The following is a 21,169-nucleotide window of genomic DNA, read 5'->3' as shown; positions in this document are numbered from 1 at the left end:
GAAGGAGCTTGCCAGAAGTGTTGAGGTTCTACCTAGTGGAGCACGAGATGTAACATCCAGCAGCATGAACCAGTCATCCACCCCACCTAAGACAGTCGGCCCGTGAAGGATATGTTCATGCATTTGCCTCTCTGTCACTCTGACCTCAGTCTTTGAGCTGATGTAGTCGCTTCCATCCAAGATAGCTCCATCAGCTGGTCATTATAGCAAAAACACATGATTCCATAAAGCTCAATGTATGAGAAGCAGAGCAAGGTGTGGCATTTGTAAAAAATAAAAAAAGATTTTTGTAACTATACAGCAGATAGAAGAAGCATCATATACGAAGAACAAATTCTAGTCGGTCAGTGTGTTAATGCAGTTGCCGATTATCCTAAATCTGGCTTTTTCAAGCCTAAAACCTTAGTCACAGTTTGGGGTTTTCAAGACGGTTCTTGACTGGAGCCATCACATCTTAAGGAGAGCACAGTTATGTCTTGAGACATGTGCAATCACCTCAAAAAACATTTAAAAAATAGAACGTTTTATTGTCGGCATGTGGTAAGTGTAACACTGAGAATCCGTAAGGCTAATAGACGTTTATGACGTGCTGTATGGTGCCCTTACACCACACAGTACAGTGTTCCTTGGCCATATCGTGGCTCACTTCTCGCAGTCTCGCTGAGTTTTTTCAGTCCAATTTGGCATGCTTTTATTTTTTTAACAGCGCACTGTTCTTCTTCAATAGCTGTTGACCTTGTCAACCAATATCCTCCTTTATGTGTCTCCTTTAAAGAATATGTACAACTTTCCAAAATCTACTTCAATCTTTGATTGTGATCAGATCAGATCTTTGTTTTTATTCTATTATAAGTTTTTTTCTCCTACAAAGGATTGAACTTTCAGACTTAAAACAAGAGAGAAAATGTTCATCTATGTCTGAGAAAAGTGTCTATAGAGTGTAGTGAGGGGTTTTACAGGCTGTAATCCTACTGCACAGATTTCACCTAGAATTTAACTCCCGTGATAAACGTGATAACACTGTAGTGTTTAATGATGTGCGAGTACTGGCCCCTTACTGACCCCATGCGAATGCTGTACGCATGGGGTATGCAGCTGATGTGTAGGTGCCCCTAAGATGCCCACACTAACAACACTCTGATAGTCTAATTTACTTACTTCCCCCTCCTTTCCCCTTGCGTGTTGTTTGAGAGTTTGCTACGACTTCTCGCTTGCAGCATGCTTGTAGAGAGAAAAGAGCCTGCACATTTTTGCTCAACAGGCTCACCGAACAGTCTAGGATCTTGTTAATTCATGCAGACCGCCGGCGTGCCCTGTACAGGTTTGCCCGTTTTTTGCCCGCAGACAGCCGCTATCCACCCAAAAGGGCAGTTGTGACGAAGGCTTTACTGATACCAGAGTGTGAGGGAGATTAGTGAAGCTCTAAAGCTGTTAACTCAAACAACATACTGTACCTGGCGGTTTGAAAACTGGCCGGTAGAACAGTATAAACCAGTCGTCCTCATCCCCCATCTGAGCCAGAGTCCTCTGTGGGTCTCCCCCCTGCATCCCCTCCTCATCCAACTCCTGCTTTTCCAATCTTAGTCCAGACTGACCTCTCCCCGTGATAAGAGCCACCTTCTTGGTCTTACGTTCCAACACCTGATACCCTTCTACAGAAGCGGTTCCACCCGCTTCCCTCACTTCTTCTTGCCATTCCTGTTCCATCTTTTGTAGTTTCTCCCTCAAACTGTCATCTAACAGGCCCTCCTGTGGCTCCTCCTGGTCACTCTCCTGCTCCTCAGACAGCAGATCTTTCAAAAACACCTCTTTGATTTGTTCTTCTAGTTCATCCACACCCTCCCCATCTGTCTCCACTGTCCCAACATATTTTGTCACCACCACCTTTGATTCCCTTCTAAACTGCTGTTCCCCCTCCCAATTCCCCTCTTCTTCCATCAACCTTTTGACCTCCTCCTTCCCCAGCTCTTCCTCTATCACTGTCTGAAGTCTCTCTGCCATCTCATCCACTTCTTGCAACCTTTCCTCCAAGTCCCTCACTTTCCTGAGTCTGTCTTCCAACACTTCTACCTCTTGCAAATTGTCTACTAAGGTAACAGTTTCTTGCAGCCTTTTGATGACTTTCTTAGTGGTCACTTCCTGTTCCTCCACAGCCACATCCTGCTTTTCTTCTTGGAGCTTGAAAATGACTACAGAAGAGACTGAAAGGAGTAAAAAGGAAGAAGAAAGCAATGCTTTTACGGCCAAAGTCAAACTGGACGCCGTTTTTGTTTTTACAAACGCAGAAACTCACATGGAGAAATTCCGACCCCCCTGGGAGAAGATCGGTCAAAGTACAGGAACCAGTCATCCTGTTGTTTCTGTGCTGGTTGCAACAGTTGAGAGGAGCTCATAGCCAGGCTGACCTTAGCTGCTAACGTCAGAGCGGGAAAATATGTACCTTTATGTGTTTTGTGCACGATAGAACCAACAGAAACCAGTCTGTACGTTTCAGCGATGCAGATACCTGGCTCTTCCCTAAAAAAAGAAGGTGCAACTGGGAAAAAAGTTGAAGGACGATAAAGAAGGGTTGACCAGTCATCGTGTTTTTTCAGGTCAGGCCTCTGATGACTGATCTCCTGGGTCATGATTTGAGGGCCTTTTTCTGCTGGGCCAGACTGCCCCTCCTGCCACTCGGCTGCAAAGATAGAACGAGGTGATGGAAACCATGCAGTGGTTTTTCATTGACAGATGGCGGCCACTGTTAAGTGCTTCATAAGCATTTTGGAAGCAGTGTGAGATATAAAGCATTTGCAGTGGACGGCGGTGAGTCCTGGAGAGTAAAACGAAATAAACTATGCTGCTGTGGCAAAGGATAGTCAGATTATGAAGAGGTTAGATCGGACGTGTTTAAAGCAAAGTAGTAAGACGTCTAGAATAGTTTATAAAGTAGACTAAAATAAAAAAAGCCAAGCATGTTTAAATGTGACAGGAATCTTTGTTTCGTTCCTTGAGTCTGAAGCGGCAAAAACAAGCTGAGTCATCACAGAGGAAGGGCAAATCTGTGTCATGACCAACACGCCACCTTCCAGGCATGTCAAGCATGAAGAACACAAGCACCTTCAGAGACAAGCGTGTAGGAGCAAACAAGTAGGAATGGATGAGTAAGTTAGACAGCACGATGACTGATGAGCGCAAGCGTTACAAATATGCCAACAGGCATTATGCGTGGATCCACACACTTCTTGGTACCTGGAAAAGTCTGAGAGGACTGCGGTTTGTCAGAAGAAATCACCGATGACCAATCATCAATCTCACACCTGGACGAAGCTGAGAGTTTTAGCAGAAACTGGAGAGTCTCCTCTCCAGCTGCAGAAAAGTCAGAACTCAGGTCACTGAAACGGATTTTTCCTGCAGGAAGCACAGTTTTAAAAGGCAGACTTGGTCATACCTCCATCCAGATTACGGGAGAGCCTCTTGCTGGCAGAGCGCGTGAAGCGAGGGGCAGGGCGGTCAATCATGGAGCTCGCCTGGCGGGTCTGGGCTTGAGTTCGGCCGCTGTATCGGAACTTGGAGCCCAGGACAAGGAAGCGACGGGATGACGGAGGTTCTACTGTTGAAACCCTGCAGACGATGGAGAACTTCACTTTCACAGGTCTGGTATTATCATTAGTGCCTCCTCCTTAAAAAGCCATGGAGTTAAAAACCAAAAACAATGGAACTCTAAATGTCTTTATTTTATGTAACAAAGACAACAAGTTTACAGGTTTATCTGTTTAAGGAGGTCAAAAGATTGAGCTCTGATGGTTTAACCACAAGCAATTGGCTTTTCGCCTACAAATCCAATTTGAGTCTTAAGCAACAGTGACCAATTAGCTTTCAGGAGGAAAACAAAGAAAGTTCAAATGACTTCCAGTTGCCAAGCAGGAAAGTATGATTAAGGAAAGGACAACATGCTACCTGAAGAAGGTGTGGTGTTCAACACAGACTTTCCACAGCTTCTTTGAGGCTTTGTAGTTTGGCAGTTTGAAGCCGATAGTGCTCTCATACTGCTCTTGCTGAAAAAGATCATGAAAGAAAAAAACGTTAGTGAAAGTTGATGGAAGTCTGGCATTTAGCAGGAACCAATCAAAGTTCATTTTAAACCACACATATAAAAACATATAAAATATTAAAATGTATTTAGTGAATCCTACATTTTCTCAACATGTAGGGCACATCATATGAGAGGAAATAAAGCAGCAAGATATAAAACCTAAATGGGAATCCTGTGTTCTCACCTCTGACGGCCTAATTTTGATAAAGAAGCTGCTTCGTTTGTAGGATATCTTGAGGACTTTTGGCCAAGGGAAGCGGTTGATCCGCAGCTTGTCCTTATAAACCATCAGACCGCTGGAGCACACCCCCAGCGTGATGTCAACACCATCAAGATCCTGCATGAAAATGGATAAATAAATGAGGTTTAAGGCATACACATCTTATCTGCTGTTCCTACAAGCCCCTGATCTAATTTACACCTTCCCACCATATCACTGAATCCTTCTTCATTTCATTTCCAAGGTGAGACTCGTGTGTTTTTACTCAACACCTTTTGTTTGCAAAGTGACACACAGAGAAACTCACAGATTCTCAAAGGGGCCGCCGTTATTTTTTAAATGCATGTTAATACTTAAACTTTTTTTACTTTCAAAAAAGCTCAAGGATGGAGAATCATTTAGACCAATAACACATTTGTGCACTTCTGACATCGCCCACTAGGAGGCACAATATCCCAACAGATAACATTGCAATTAGGGGCAGCTTGAGAGCATTATATTCCTGTTATAACTAAAAATGGATGCAATATATTGAAAAGCATATTGAAAAATATTTGGTTTTACAGGATTATTATCAAATATTTGTGCATTAGAAGTTATTTGTGACACTTTAAATCAAATAGAACTGCTCTACCAAACATAAAATAAAAGAAAACGTCACCTTAGCTTGGTGCAGGTCAACCCCATACATAGCAAGTTTCTTGGCGTTTTCCAGGAACAGCATATCTGCCTGGGCTGGACTCATAGACCTGTGGACACACAGACAACAAGAACCTTTTTTTATCTTTAATTAGATTTTTAAAAAAAAAGGTTTCTGGTTTTACGTAACTTTAACCACAAAGAGTCAAACTTAGAAAATGTTGTCATTTGCACTTGTTCCACTGAAGTGGCCTTTAATAACCTGTAAGTTCGGTGCAGCTCCATCACTTTTTCCTCCAGCTCTTTGCTCTGTCCAGGGGCCAGGCTGAGCTCTTTCAGGTAGTCGGGGCCGTGAAGCTCTGGATCATATTCTCCCAGCTCTGACTGGGCTGTGTAGGAGCCCAGCAGGGACAGTGTGACAAAGGAACAGGGAAGGACACCTTGCAAAATGTCTTTTCTCAGCTGGAGACACAAAAAGTACCTGAGACGTGAGAGGAAATGAAATGAGTCAGGCTCTAGAAAAAGAAAGATTTCCCTTTTTTTTGCAAATGAAAAAAAAAAAAGACATTACAGAATCTGACCACTGTGTATGTGATATTTTTTTACCAAAAAAAAGGGGTAAAGCAAGTACTGTGGCTTTGTCAGACCCCAAAACATTAGAAGCTTACCGAGTAAGGTCTTCAGTGAGCTGTGCAGGATCAGGAGGATAGAACTTCACGCTGAATGTGAACTCATAAATGGCTCCTGGCACTTGTTTCCTGATTTCTTTGGTGGGTTCCAACCATGTCTACAGAATAACGGCAGAAAAAACACTGGTTAGAGGTTTTTCTTTACCTGTTTTTGTCCTGATGGGAGCCAGCTTACCTTGCTGGTTGGAGTTTCCCAATGAACAAGGCCAAAGTAATCCTTCTCCAGCAGGTTGACATGGTCACACACCTTTGCGAAAAGCTCTTGGGCTTTAGCGTGTTTCTAAATGTGAAAGATATGCAAATTATAAAAATAAAAAAAACAACTAAAGCAACACCAGAGTTAACTACACAAACCAAAAAAGAGGAAATCTTACATCAAGTTCACACTCAAACTGAGCGTCATCCAATAAGGTGACTTTGCACTGCATGGTTTTCAGACGTTTGGCGCCTTTAGGCTCCTCTGCCTTCTTTTCCGTCTTCTTTTCCTTCACGGGCTTCTCCTTTTTCAGCACCTCTGATGCTTTTTCCCCTCCTTTGATTGCTTGTCCCTGTTCTGCTGGTTCTTCCTCCTTCTGCACTGTGTCTTCACTTTTCACTTCTTCCACCACTTCAGGTTCTTTCTTTACCTCTGGTTCCTCCTTCTGTTCTTCTGGAGCAGGCTGAACATGAAACATTTAGAACGTCTGTCAAGTGCTGATGAAATATACATAATTATATAGGAATGATTATTACACATCGATGCCTTGTTAAGCAAACAATCATTCAATTCAACTTGGTTCCAAACATTCAATCAATCTGTAAACAAAGCGAGGAGGATCTGTTTGACCTGACTATAAACCAAAAGAAAATGGTTTGTGTTGATTTAAACACGGTTCACCTTTCACACCTTTGCTGTTTTGTGGATTTCTTCAGATTGAACATCCCTGGCCCCTTTTTTTTAACATTGCATTGTGTTCTGTGTCCTTATTGGCTGTAGACCTTGTCAATCAATCACTACGTTGTAGTGGCTCCTGTACAGAATGTGTCCAGCTTGACAAATTTACATAAATCTTTTGATTATTTTGTCTATGAAGGTTTGAACTTTGAGAACTTTGAGAAATGTTGGTATTGTACTATGGTTGTGCCGCGTTTTTTTAACCCACATTTTTAAAAACCCGTTTTCTAGGACATTGTTTCTGCAGAACGGCATTAGTTCAGTAGAAATTCACCTCTGAATTGTGGGTGGGACTGTTGGCATGGTGTAAGCCTACCCACACTTCCCATCATCCATCTCTTTACAAGCTCTCCTGCTAGCTTACAGGCCCTCACAACCCCTACCTAACAGCTCAGACGAGGAAAAACTAAGCCGTACATGGACATGTGTCTGTAAGTGGAGGCATCAGAATGGAGCATGTGGCCAACCCAGCCCACAGCAATTCATGTCTGCCCAGATTTACAATTGAAGCAAAGAAATACTCAGAAATGCAATATTTTCCTAATATCTATTGCCCGTCTTAAGAAAAATGTTGCAAGAACATGTTAAAAACACCCAAAACAGAGTTTTCATCAAAGTGGCTCTGAAATCTCTGAGAAAAGTATATAAAGTGTGTAGTGAGGTTTTTTGCTGCCCTAAAACATCTGTAATAACAGTTTTTTTTTAAAGCCTACTTTTTTGCAGATTTTGTCTATTGAGGGTTATGTTTAGAAGGCAATACTTGCAATAAACGACGGATCGCTGTACCTTCATTTTTGAGGCTTAAACTCTAAGATGACAGCAGTTTTACAGATGATCATTTTTGGCTCATGCTTTCTTTTAATCAACCAACATTTGAAGAACATGTATGTCATTTCTGAATGTTACTCCCTATTCGTTTTGTCTTTTTGCTTCCCCTCTACCACAGAAAGGGTTTTCTGTTACCTGGGTCTCAGTGCTGCTCACTGACTGCTGATCCAGCGTCGGTTCTGCATCCTGTTCCGGCTCAGTTTTAAGTTCAGGCTCCGGTGCAGCAATTGGCGCTTTTACTTGCTCCTCCACCGTGCTTTTCACCTCCTTCTCCTCCTTTTTTCCTTTGCTCTTTCCCTTCTCCTTTTTCTGCCCCTTTTCCTCTTCTTTCTGCTGCTTTTCTTCAGTCTTTTCTGTAATTTCTTTGTCTTTCTTCTTATCTTCTTCCTTCACCTCTAGGGGTTTTTCCTCTTCTTTCTTCCTTCCCTTTTCTTCTATTACCTTTTCTTTTGGTTTCTCCTCCTCTTTCTTTTTAGCCTTCTCTTCTTTTGGTTTCTCCTCCTCTTTCTTTTTAGCCTTCTCTTCTTTTGGTTTCTCCTCTTCCTTCTTCTTGACCTTTTCGTCCTTCACTTTTTCCTCCTTCTTTTTAACCTTTTCTCCTTCTTTCTTTTTTGCCTTTTCAGCTTCTCTGGCTTTCTCCTCTTCCTTCCTTTTGGCCTTCTCTTCCTCTCTCTTTTTAGCCCTCTCTTCTTCCTCTGCTTTCCTTCTTGCTTTCTCCTCTTCCTTCTTCTTTAGTTTGTCCTCTTTTTCTTTTTTCTTAGCGACTCTCTTGTCAACTTTTTCCTCCTCTTTTTTCCCAGTCTCTGCGTCCTTTTCTTTGACCTCAGCGGTGTCCTTTTCTTTTTCTTCCTCTTTTATCTCTGGTTTTTCCTCCTCTTTTTCGACAGTTTGCTTTGCCTTCTCCTCTTTCGTCTCGTCTTTCTTTTCTGTCTTCTCTTCTGCCTGTTTTGACGGATCCTCCTTTACTTTCTCCTCCACCGTCTGCTCCACCTTCTTTTTTGCTTCTTTCTTTTTCTTTTTGCTGCCTTTTTTCTCGACCTTTTCTTCAACTTTTTCCTCTCTTTGTTTGAGCTTCTCTTCTTCCTTCTTAACTTCCTTTACCTCGTTTTTTTCTTCAGCAGTTTTGACCTCCTTGCCTTCACTCTTCACTTCTTCCACGTTTTCTTCCTCTGGACTGTCCGCCTTTTCCTCTTTCTCTGCTTTCTCGTCCTTGGCCTTCTCCGACTCAAAGCCCTCGCCGTCCTGCGAGCACTGCGAGCGACGTTTTAGGAAGGAGGAGAAGAGGCGGGACAGGCCCTTGCCGGCAGAGGTCCGGGTGCGAGGCTTCAGCTGCTCCTCTTCAGGAGATGTAGCTGCATCTGCAGGCCCAGGTTCAGCGACCTGCTCCTGGGCCTTCTTGCTGGACTCTCCCTCCTTCTCGGATGTCGCGGCGTCTTGATTCTGCTTCTCTGGTTCCGATTCTGGTTCGGGCGTGGCGCCACTTGCCTTCTGCTTGCCCTCAGTGTCAGCCTCACTCACTGCACTTGCCTCTGTTGTCATTGTAGCCACTGGGAAGGAGAACAGAAAGGAGTCAGGGATGAGGAAATGTTCACTGTGGATGTCACAGCACCCTCTAAAACTATATTTGGATCAGGAAATGTGAAACATGTTTGTCTACAGAAATCAACTAACAAACACAACCGGCGCCACAAGTGTTACAACTATTTGTACAGTCGTACAATGCAGTTCACTGTATGTCATACTGCCTGTGTTAATGATCAAATACAGTTTGAATACCCCACCAGAAATGCTGGTCTAGACTAAATAAAAGTCATTCTTAAATGCAGAGTTTGCTTTAGTGCACCAACAAAAACGGAAAGAGCTTCATTTACAAAAACACTCTTCAGATTTTAAAAATGGAGGAACAACAAAATCAATGCTTCTGAGTAAAGATGAACAGTAATCTTCTACAGAAATTAGTAATACACTAGAGGGAAGCCTATAGTACATATTTGATGTGAACTTTACATAATCACGCGGCTTCTGCGGAGGGTAATCCGGATGTGGAAAGATAACGTTTAGATGCTACTTTCTGTGCACGTCAGCAAAGCATCAAGCCTGCATCAAATGCTAAATATGGTAGCATTTACAGTCAAACAAAAGTACTTGGCTAAAATTGAACAAAAATAACCCACTAACGTACATTTTTACTAGGAATGGAACGAGTGACTTTCCCCACTATTCGGATCAAACCTCTATTTTTGGGTCACGGTTTTGTTTTGGTTCCATAAAGGATTTGTATATTATAAAATAAACTACAAAAACCTAAAAATTCTGAAAAATCCTTTTTTTTATTTGCTAATAAATAAGTAATGAAAGAAAAATTACATTTTTTGTTGGCTCTTACTAAGCCTGCTGTTATGTAATAAAACAACCAATAATAAATCCTTCAATTTAGAACAAAACATGTTTGGCATTTTCAACATAAATATGCAGTAGAGATGCACCGATTTACTTTCCCCACGATTCCATTCAGTGATGCTGTAAACGGTTCGGTTTCAAGCTGAGAATTGTGGTCTCCCTAAAAATGAATTACTAGGAATAACAAACAAAAATCCACATGTTCATACACAGGGTTGTGTACTTCCAGGGGCTTCACTCAAATCTTTATCTGTAAAATGTCTCAGAAATAGTTTACATTTAGTCTTAACCCTTCCTAGGTACATCCTCCATTTCTCTGTGAAACATGAAGCTAACTGCCACCCACAGATAATAATTTAGCTCAATCGAAGGACTCAGACACACAAACATTAATTCAACACACAATAGCCTTCCTTGTTGAAGAGAGAATCTACATAGAGTTTTGAAGGCTTGTCACAGGCTCATTAGACTGCACACACACAAAGGAGGCATTCTGCTCCAGATCTGCCTATTAGCACCGCCTGGGTCATCCGCCCATGCTGCTGGCTCTTCACGCTGCACATGTCCATCCTAGCCTAGGTGGGCGGGTCTGCTGTTTCTATTCTCCACCCAAAGTAATGATGACAGTAAGAAATCTATCAAGCTGTCATTTTTTTAAATTAAAATCTTGGTTAGATCATGAACCATTACTTTTAAATTACACTTTCCAGTTCACCACATAATCAGCTATAAGAGAAGTAATATGCACAGACATAAAAAAGGCACTTTTTAAATAAAGTAAGTTTTAGGGGTTGGAGTCCAAAACTTTACCTCTTTGCTTATTGTTAATCTGTGAATTAGTTATGGAGACAATGGGAACCTCTGCCAAAATGTGATGAATGTCCAAAAAAATAAAAAGTACCAGAACGCACATCTAAGAAGTTAACAAACATAACTTTATGTCATGCCTATTTACATGTGTCACGCGTATTTATGTCAATAAATCATACTACAGAAAGTAATAAATGAAGGCTGGGCAATAAATAAAATAAATCAAATAAAATAAATACATTTTATCAATAAATTCAAATTTGCTGTTTGAGAAGATTCATTTTGGGCAAAATCTGGATTTTATTTTCCCAACATCCTGCTTTCATGCGCTTCCGTTGTCCAGAGGAAGGTCAACCCATCTGTTTCTAGCTACAAGCAAACGTTAACGGCAGCTAGCAAAGAGGAGAAACAGGTTCCTTATGGAAATGTTGGATTTTATGACTTCCGGCTTGGAGCAACAAACCCCACGCTGCAAAATCTGTTTGAAGGTTGTTGCTTCCAAAAGTAGGAGTACGACGAATTTGTTTCAACACCAGAGGCAGAGGAACACTGTCAAGTGTGAGAAGCGTTTCTCTTTATGAGATGCTCAAGCTGGCAGCTATGGAAGCATATGCGTCTCATATTTCAAAACAAAATTCTATACCGGAAGTGCTTTTTCATTTTCACAAAAAAAGCTGGGTTTTCTGACTCAAAAATGAAATGAAAAATAGACTTTTATTTTGAAATATGACACGTATGCTCACAAAACACCAGCCACATTGTATTACAAGCATTTTTACGGCTTGTGTTTAGTTTCGCTTTGAATTCAGGACAACTTCCAAAGGAGATGTTCAAATAAAATAGTTTTTAGTTAATATATTCTGCCATTTGTCATTTTTGTTAAAGAAAGTAAAGGGAGGGAGAAAATAAATCAATTAAAAGCAGAACTCGAATTTGGTGTGGGAAAGAAAAAAAATCAGAGATTTTGTTCTTTGGATATATCGCCCAGCCCTAAAGTAAATAAATAAATAAAAACACACAAACAGCACCCTTGACGACAATCATACAATCCTTTTGGTAACAATGCATCACTTACAAACCTCCATTATAATAAATATGGAATGCCTCTTTTCTGACCTAACTGGTGCTGTTTGTTTCTTCCATATGTAGTTCAAGTCCCACTTAACTCTGCATGGAGTGGGGGGAGGACTAAATGCCAGACAAGCAGACGGACCAATCGTCCAGATGTACAGGGACGCCCCACAGGGTTCACGCGGGATCTCTATGCCACGCAGTTCCCACTACAGGACAGCAGGAGAGGAAGAGGAGGCAAGGGGGGCACATCCAACAAATCCTCTTTAGCCCTTCCTTTGTTTGTGTCCAGTGACCAATAACTGTGTTGCACTCTATTACTAATCCCACCTGCCCTTCCCCCCATAAGGACCCCCCCCCTCCCCTCATCCTATAGGTCCATATCTTAGGTCACCACACATGCAAACACACCTTTCACGCTTCAATGCCCACAGCCTCCTCTGGGTGTTTTAATGCTCCGTCATCTCAATTCTGATTGTCAGAAAACAGACACGCTCCTAATGGACCAGCTGAGGTTGCGTCTGCCTCCTCCTCCTTCTCCATTTTGCAACGCTTATCTAACATCTCCGCAGTCAGCCAGCTGAGCAGAGCCCAGCCACATCGCGGCCCCACCTCAGGATCTCCAAGTGTGCCATCAATCTATCGGAGGACGACAAAATGTTTCCTCCGCTTTGATGGGATGGCAGCTACATTAAATATTGCCGTGCTGTTCAAAGGGCTGCTGCCCTGGATGCAGCATAATTAGAGTATGTAATGAGCTAAATTATAGATGAAGTGGGCCACCCTCTGGTGAGAGTCTACTCACAGAGGGCTGAGATGCCAATCCCAGGACTGGAGCTCCAGCCAGCCTGGATTTAGAGCTGCAAGTGCTCTTTATTTGATGCATACAACGATCACTCGAGAAGATCAAATGCATGTTATTTTACTAATCTACAGTTTGTTTAGTGATGGCAAATAAAAATGTAGGCAGTTGAATCAGATTGATTAAATGCTAGCATCAAAGGGGGAGGAGAAGGTCTATAAATAGCTGCATGTGCACAAGACTTAATAGTTGGCCTTTGCAGACAACCTGGTTTCTGTTTTTGCAAACATGTGCACATGTGCCAACATGCATGCACATGTGCAAAACCCGGCTTGAAAGGTTTAATTGCAGCTTCTTTGTTAAAGGTTTCCCCTGGACTGAAGGAAAACTCTTAAATGCTTTCGGAGGAACACTTGAACATACAGAAACCATGTTTCCTGGACACAGAGAGCAGGCTTAAAGAATTAAAAGGAGTTTAGAGATAATCGGTCCCTCAAGTGACCAAGTCAGATTATCTCCATCTACCTGCCTAAAGCATCTATCTCACCACCTCCCTCCGCTCTGACCGCCCGGGTCTCAGTTTGTGAGTGGCAGAGGTTTGTGTCTGTGGGAGAAGCAGGCAGAGGAGCTGGCAGTTGTGATCCGCTCTGCTGATTCATGGTTTTATGCAGAGCTCCGCCTATGTGACTAAAGAAAATCAACAGAAATGAAACAAAGGCCAAGATCTCGGTGCTCTGGCCACATGGCTAAGTAAACACTGGCACACATGCCAACCAAGAAGCTACCACGTGTCGCACAAAACAGTTCCTTCAGCTCCCAAACTTGCCCAGCAACACCGGTTACATTTTCAAATCCTTCTGACGTGCAGAAACACGGTACAGATTTTTTCTTCTTCTTAAAGTTACAAGGTGATGTTCAGTTGCAAGGGCTTATTTCAGTAAGTTCTCTGTGTGTAAGCCTTTCCCAAATCCAGTCCTGGACTAATCGATACGCACAGATGGTCTGTTAGCCTGATGCTGTAACATGATGCGACATGGGAAAACAATGAAGTGGTGTGATTGATTTACTGTGGCTGCCCTGAAAGCAATTCTGAATCCATTTCAAGTCCCATTACAGAAGGAGCTTCCAGCCAGCCCCTCATGGCACATGAAGAAAGATATTAGGTTACACACTCACTAAAAGAAACTCGCTCTACAGGAACTTTATTCAGATGAAATTTTTCAAAAGACAACTGTGATGCAACGCTTAGAGTTTGCATGCTCTCCCTGTGTGCATGCAGGAGCTTCCTCCACGGAAGACCAGCAGGTTATTTTGACTGTGTTTAAAGTCCCACTTCAACCGTCTTCTGATCTATTGTAATAGCGTTCCCAGTGGTCTTTTAATTATGATTACGCCGCTTTTAGCACAAAAAAAACTGTCATTTTCTAGGACATCGTTTCTGCAGAGCGTCAGTAGTTTATTAGAAATTCACCCCTGAGCCCTGTGTTGGCACAGAGTAAGACCCCTCCCACTTCCCCTCATCAGTCAGTTTCCTCGCTCTCCCGCTAGCTTACAGACCCAAACAACGCCAACATAACATTACCGGTCCAAAAAAAAAATGTAGCTGGAAGAGGGAAACGAAGACGTTCGTGGATCTAGAGCACATGTGTCAAACTCAAGGCCCGCGGGCCAAATGTGGCCCGCCTTGTCATTTTATGTGGTCCGTAAGAGCATAAAAGATTTTAATTTCTGAAAATAAAAAAGAAAAATTGGTGTGTATTTATTCATATCTTGGGGGGATTGGACTGGGCAACTATACATTAGAACTCAAACACTGTCCATATAACCTAACCTGACAGAGTCACATTTAAAAGGATTTATGCTAGAGTAACAAGCAAACATATGTTTTCTATGCAGCTGTAACTGTCACTTTAAAAAGTTATAATAAATAAATAAATGAGTTATTTAACATTAAGGAGTAGTTATGTTTATTTTTCATTAAATTTAGTTACATGTATAAGTTATATCTGGCCCTTTGAGGACAGCAGCTATGCTGATGTGGCCCTCAGTGAAAATGAGTTTGACCCCCCTGATCTAGACGTTTGCAACTGGATGCATCGGAATGGAGCGAAGCAGGGAGCTTGTGTCTTGCCAATTTATGTAACAAGCTTTCAAACGGGATTTCTTCATCCGCTCCCGATTCACAACTTGAAAAAAGAAATAATCAGAAATACAATTTTAAGCTTAATTTTCTTTAAATATGTCCTCTATCATAAGAAATATGCATCAAGATCATGTTAAAAACACCAAAAACACCATTTTCATTGGAGTGGGTCTTTAAATGTGAGTGTGCACAGCTGTTTATTCACAGTTTATCTCTGTGACATGCTGTCAATTAGTCAACCCTTGTAGCCTCAGGCCTAAGTTAATTGGAGAGGGGCTGGAATATCAATGGATTCATTGATTAATGACACTGATTAGTATTCAAATTACTGATTAATGAATTGTGTTTTAATGCAGCAGCAAAAATCCTTGTTTTGAGAGGAGCATAAACATTTTTGGAATGGTTATGCTTTACTGGTACTCGCCTTGCAGAGTGGTAGTCTAACTGTGCGAATGCATCATAACTCCCAAAAGAGGATTACACCAGCAAGCTCTTCTGGGACCTAGATGACCTCACTCTCACAAAAGCAGAAGCAGAAACATCCCTCAACATCACTTCAGGACTTCTGTGTGTCTGTGTGCAGGCAGCATCGCCGTTCCAAAAGCAGAGGAGACCCCGAGCACCTGGATCTCTCACTTCTCAACCTCAGTGTTTACCACAGCTCTGCAGCATTAGCCTCTGCCTCATCCTCCCTACGTCACATCTGCAGCTCCTCGCAAAAGATTATCTGACTATATATATTCAGCAGTATCATCATCGGAGATGAGGCTTATTGGATGAGTTTCACTTGAGTGCATTAGGAGCCACACGGGCACGAGGAACAAACATATTCAACAAAGAAATGCCCCCACTCCTCCTCCTCCCCCCTTTTAGAGCCAAGATGGGGTATTTTTAACCCAAACATTCCTCCAGGGAGCAGAAGCAAGACACATCAAGCAGAATGGGAAATTGAAGCAGACCATCTCTGAAACATCATTATTATGTTTTTTTAAAAATACAAATATATCTCTTAAATAATTTACGGGACACAAACAAACCAATATGGAGTTAATTTTAACATTATTCGTTTTATTTTAAGATTTGGTTTAAAAAAATAACGTAGAGTAACTTTTTCTTTCACAACAATTGTTTGAAATTTAATACTGTTTTCGCCAAATTCTAATCATTTAAAGAAAAAAAATCGAATTTGTTCTCAGTTTTGGTAAATGTTAGCTTTCCCTAAAAAAATGGCAAACAAATAAATAAATGACTCGCACATGCAAAACGGGCAACAACCACAACAAACGAATCGCTGCTTCCGCCAACAGCAGGGACTACTTTTATTTAACATTCTACAAGACTATCGCTGAGCTTTAAAAAAACACAAAGTAAGAGTTGAATCACTAAGAGTCATGTAGAAATTTGTATATATTAATTTCTGATAAACAACAGCCCGGAAAACCTTTAAATCTTGTGATTTTTAATTAGAGCGAAAGGCGGTTGAATCGGACCGCTGTGCCAGGGTATTTAAAAAAATCTCTTTATGAAAATGGCGCCGAATGTAAAGCAAAACATACACCAGCGAAACACACCCCCTTAAAATGAGCTTACCTACTCTATGTTTGGCATCAAGAGAGGAGAAAACGGCGCAAAAAAATCCACAGAAAGCCCGCGATATTCCGCTCGTTTAAGAGAGAAACAATGTTTCGGGGCGACGCATGCTTTGTTGTGCCGAAGGTGTCCGATGCTCGTAAAGGGGCGGAGCCTCCAGCTGAAGCTTGGACTTGAGTTGAACCAACCCAGCAACGCCTCGCAACGATGCTGGAGATGGAGACAACTTTGTCACAATGCTGGATTCAGCTCCAAATCCAGTGAAATTCGGGTTCAAAGCTACAACGTTTTGAACAAAAAACAAAAAAAGATAAAGTTTCAGCAAACTATCTGTTCATAACTGTGGTTCCACCCAGTTACATTACAGAAACCCCTGAGTTAATGGGGGGAAAGCAAGCAATCATTAACAGAGTACAATGTCCAGTAACGGCAGGCAAGCACTTTGAAACAAGATCAATATGTCCATGATAAGTTTTGAACCCAATAATGGGACTAAAACCTGGGATTCAAAACACCAGGGGAAAAAATGGATACCAAGCAGAACCGACGGCAAAAAAAAAGACAAGTTGTGTTCGCTTTCAGTTATGCTCAAACATACTGGAAGTCTTTAGGAAGCCCAGCATGTTCTCCACCCATCTGCCTGACCCCATTAGGGACATACGGCTTATAGGCGGAGGGGGTTGGTTATTATTCTCATGACTACACGAGATGAGGCACCAACACTTTTTTTTGTTGTCTTGCATGCTGTAGGCTGGTGTGGCATGCAAATCACTCCTGGGTCACGTTTTGTTTCAGTTTATAGGGGAGGACTCTGACGAGCTTAATGCACCAAGAGCTACAAGAAACACTGAAGATACAGAAATGAATGAAGCAAAAAAAGGTGGAATTGGAGATTATACATGCAGTTTGGTGACAAAGTGACGACGCGTGAAGCCAAAACAATGCAATAACCAGCAGGGTTAAATATTTACCGAAATATAAAGCTTTTATGGGAGTCCCGCAGAGACAAACTAAAGAGTTAGGCGATACTTAAGGAAGTGGTTTATTTCTTGATTTAAGTCAGATCTTTGAATGGGTAGATCCGATTGGTAAGGTGTGTGAAGAGAAAGCCTTTAGTTGCTTGGAAACCGTTGCCCAGCCCTGCCTGCGCCGACTGCATGGAGCAGGTGCTGAGTTGGGCCCAGGAGAGCGGAGACGGAGGGGAGGAGAGGAGCAGCAGCAGCAGCACTTACAGACCCACAATCCCTGGAGACAGGAACAGCCTGGAACCACAGACACTGAGACAACCCACTCCTAGCACTCAGGCTGGAGACACACCCAAACCACTGAGGTAAACATCCAGCCTCCACCCCGCCGCTCTTCCTCATTTGTTCAAAAGGGAACACGCGCAGTGCATTACTCCAGCAGAGTGATCGGGTTTATGTTTGTTATAGGGACTTCTTTATCCTTCTCCACTGTGTGATTGCATAACATCTCTCACACGGCTCCCGCCCAGTTCATCTCCCTTTACCTTGGAGTTCACCTCAGTCTTACTCTTTGCCACCTTTCCATTCAGTTCTTACACAATGACCACGCAAAGATGCTGAAAACTCGCCTCCGTGTGACAAAGACACTGGCTGAAGGGATTTTTTTTTAACTTGTGCTGAGCTCTCAGCAGCACCAACTGGATGGAGGGTAACTGTGCATCAATATTCATAGCACACCATTATGTCATGAAGAATTTATGAATCAGGAATGCTTCGTGTTTCTCCTGCTCCTTCCCTGCAAGTGGGCACGGTAAAGCCCTCTTTTATTTCTTTATTTCCCCAGTTAAAGGATTTTGTCTGTGAACAACACAGAGAGGAGATGGAAAAGTGCATCCAACAACAGTCTATTAACAAAAACAACACTCCTGCATATGATTTGACCTTTACCTACTTCTTAAAACAAGACGTCCTAAAACTTGTGGTGCATAAAACAAATGGTGGTGGATACTCTGCATGGTATTGCATTATGTTTGCTTATTGGAGCCAACTGAAATGTCCACGTTTTTTCTTTTTTGGCTTAGACTGCCACCTTGTGGATACAGTATCTCAAATATCTATGCATGGTTTGATGACTGTTGTCAAACCTTGCCAAATACCCCAACCTTGATTATCTTCTAGAGGACATTGAGGAAAACATCCGCCAGATTGTTCACTTATGGATTTATTGTCAAACTAGTGATTAAAAGTACATAACAAATGTTAAAATATTCTTTAGGAGGGAATCCCCCTCTGTTTGACACCAGTTTATCACAGTGGGGTGATGCATGAAGCCAACGTGTTCTGCAGAGATAAAACATGTTGGCGCTCAAAGGCTTTAGGGCCTTAAAAGCACTCCTAAAATGGAGATGAAGGCACCAGCTTTGGTACCTTTTTTGTTTGTTTGTTTGTTTGTTGTTGTCTTTTTCATTTAGAACTTTAACTACTTTGAGGATAATCCTTTGTCCTGGTTTATCTAAAATAAATTAACTTTTTTTCCCCACAAAAATTACTGAGCCTCAAATAAACATTATAACATTTCTGAGAGTTGATGTTTCTACATACAGCCTGAATAAATTTGTTTGTTTTGTTTAAAATAAAGTTTTTTTAAACATATAATGATGCACCCAAAGTAAATACTAGTGGAGTATATATTTTAGTGCAATACTTCAATAACACCATAGCTATAATAACTATATATCTATTGTATCTTAAAGAATAGTTTTATACTCACATCATTTGTGCATGTTTAGTGCCAGTCGGTGACATCAGGATAACATGGAAAAACAGGAGAAAAAAAAACAATTCAGTTAATCTGAGAGACAAAAAACGGACTTCACATGACACTATATGAACTTATTTGACTTTTTAAGACAAACTTTAAAATGCAAACCCACAAATAAAGTCAATGTGTCATGTTTATTGTTGATCAAAATTCAGTTTAGTTGCAAATATTAACTTTTTCTGCTTCATTAAAGTAGATCCAACATATTTAAAGCTTCATTCAGCTTGATTTGATCTAAAGTGTCGTGTTTGAAATGTTTTCGTTTGTTGGCACCGTGCTATGCCGTCGCGCGCCAGTATTTTCCGCCCCGTTCAGCCCCACAGGTTTCTCTGACCTCACCGCATTTCACACAATCCCGCTAAACACAGTGAACGCCTCACGCGCTGTCGCAACCACAAAACGAGAACATATTGATACAAAAGAGTAGAGGGGGGGAAGGTGCAGAAATTCAGATGGAGGTGTCTGGGAAAGACGGATATACCTGAGCGCTCAGCAGGATTCCTCTGAGGGCTTTCCCCGCCTTCATTCCTCCGCTTTGCTGGTTGTTGCCTTCAAGTCAGGTGGGAAACTTAAAGATCAGGTTCCTGCTGGGGAGGCGGTGACGCAGATGCAATGACGAAGCACTTTTCGTGGTGATGGGTGGAGATCAGAATTTAGAGATTGACTCACAGAGGCCGGACAATGACTTGTTTACTGCAAGGCCAAATGCTCACTGGAGCGTTTGCCATGGATGTTAGTGCTCCTGCTTTTATCAGGTCTTTAAATGCCCCTGAAGGCCGGGTTTGGGCGTTCAAGGAATGTGTTTAAAGGCTCAACTACATTAGCCTACTTTCTCCCAGTTTAGCTGTGCCTGCTCCTGGGTAATAAGCCTGTAACACCAGTAACTTGTAACCCATTTGTAAGCCTCACTGGTGGTCTCACTACATACATACATGCTGTGGTAGATTTATTGTTGTAAGCCTTCAAAATTCATTATAGTGACTTTTTAATATGTAAATATTTACAGTTTAAATATCAAGTATTGATTTGGCATTTTTCATTCAGCTCTTTAAATCCGTTTTCTTTTAATATTTTGTCATGAAGCAACTTTTTTGAACCCCATAAATTACCAGAATTACCTTGCTGTTCCTTGATTGACCACAAGGAGCTGGTTTCAGATGGGCGTAAGTATATATGACCAAATAAGTGTAACGTCACCAATAAAAAAAGGTTTACTTCCAGCTCTAACGAAATATAGTTTGTTCATTCCCAGTTTTTTTTTTTGTTTGTTTTGTTTTGTTTTTTTGCGATCCTACAGACCCTGCCATGTTGGAGCTAGACAACATCAATAAGCAACAATTTGATGGCAACCACTCTTGCAAATCAGGACTAAGCTTGTTGGAGTCCACACACCCATATCACTTGATAGCGGACTCTGGAGAATCTGTCTATCAAACATTTCAAAAGTTTGACGTGAGACAGCATACTTTTATTGCGACATCTGATTGGTCAGTTGAATAACTTGCACTACAGAGAAAAAACTTTAAAGTAGAATTATCAAGAAGATGTTAATAAAAAAAGGTGTCAGAGAATGGCTCTTCTGACAAATATAATGACTGGGTAATAGCTGTTAATGGTAATAGCTGCCTTTCAGAACCAGTAGGTACTTCCTGTTTGGTACTTCCATGTTTAAAAAAACCAACAATTAACTACATGTATGGCCTACTTTTAATGTATTTATCTAATTATTTTCCTTTAATAATAACGTATTACCGTCAAATGAAACTCCTGCATAATTTAGTTGGGTTGCTATTTGTGATTGGCAGGTAAATGGACTCAACAGAAACTTTCATTTAACTCCGTCCCACAAAACATTGAAAACAGTCAAGTTTGGTGGATCAATGGTCAATACGGCCAGACCACTTCATTTGTCACCCTTCCTATACGTGAAGTCAGAGATGATTAGTCTAGTCGTTAAATATCTACGATCAAGTTTCACATTAGACCAACACTGGACCGGCTTTCTGCTACTTTTCCCCTTGATACTGCTGTCATTTATTCTCTTTTATCACCTGGGTCTTTTGAGTTGAACCTAGTGCTGGCCCAAAACACCTGACCAATTGCAACAAGTTAATTATTTTGTATTGTAAGAGACACCCCAATTGTGTTGCACTTTCCACCTTAGTTCTTACAAACAGTGGC

General features: G+C 41.6%; 1 protein-coding gene across 45 annotated transcripts in view; it reads right to left on the bottom strand.

Annotated features, from left to right (window-relative positions):
- LOC101156915 (uncharacterized) overlaps positions 1–19,531 on the bottom strand; it is a 34,021-nt gene extending 14,490 nt beyond the window's left edge. For 28 of the 45 annotated variants that reach the window (XR_013648198.1, XM_078932896.1, XM_078932906.1 and 25 more), the window contains exons 1-14: positions 16,206–16,761; positions 7,521–8,932; positions 5,998–6,282; positions 5,799–5,903; positions 5,603–5,721; positions 5,197–5,415; positions 4,957–5,044; positions 4,260–4,412; positions 3,940–4,037; positions 3,431–3,603; positions 3,232–3,348; positions 2,294–2,677; positions 1,455–2,201; positions 33–194 (exon numbers count right to left, since the gene is read on the bottom strand). Coding sequence is in view for 44 of the 45 variants with exons in the window: in XM_078932896.1 (XP_078789022.1) it covers positions 33–194; positions 1,455–2,201; positions 2,294–2,677; positions 3,232–3,348; positions 3,431–3,603; positions 3,940–4,037; positions 4,260–4,412; positions 4,957–5,044; positions 5,197–5,415; positions 5,603–5,721; positions 5,799–5,903; positions 5,998–6,282; positions 7,521–8,932; position 16,206 (4,063 nt within the window). In the remaining variant the exon portion in view is untranslated. Of the gene's footprint in view, positions 1–32; positions 195–1,454; positions 2,202–2,293; positions 2,678–3,231; positions 3,349–3,430; positions 3,604–3,939; positions 4,038–4,259; positions 4,413–4,956; positions 5,045–5,196; positions 5,416–5,602; positions 5,722–5,798; positions 5,904–5,997; positions 6,283–7,520; positions 8,933–12,077; positions 12,194–16,201; positions 16,762–18,937; positions 19,135–19,469 lie in introns of those variants that run through there. The other 17 variants (XM_011485129.3, XM_023963946.2, XM_078932917.1 and 14 more) reach the window with 11 other exon arrangements.
- Between the last annotated feature and the right edge of the window lie 1,638 nt (positions 19,532–21,169).

Source organism: Oryzias latipes, chromosome 16 (assembly GCF_053564925.1).
Source record: "Oryzias latipes strain Hd-rR chromosome 16, Olatipes_Hd-rR_3.1".
Taxonomy (NCBI): Eukaryota; Metazoa; Chordata; class Actinopteri; order Beloniformes; family Adrianichthyidae; genus Oryzias; species Oryzias latipes.
The sequence above is the reverse complement of the archived record's forward strand: the minus strand, read 5'-3'. Positions and strand labels throughout refer to the sequence as shown.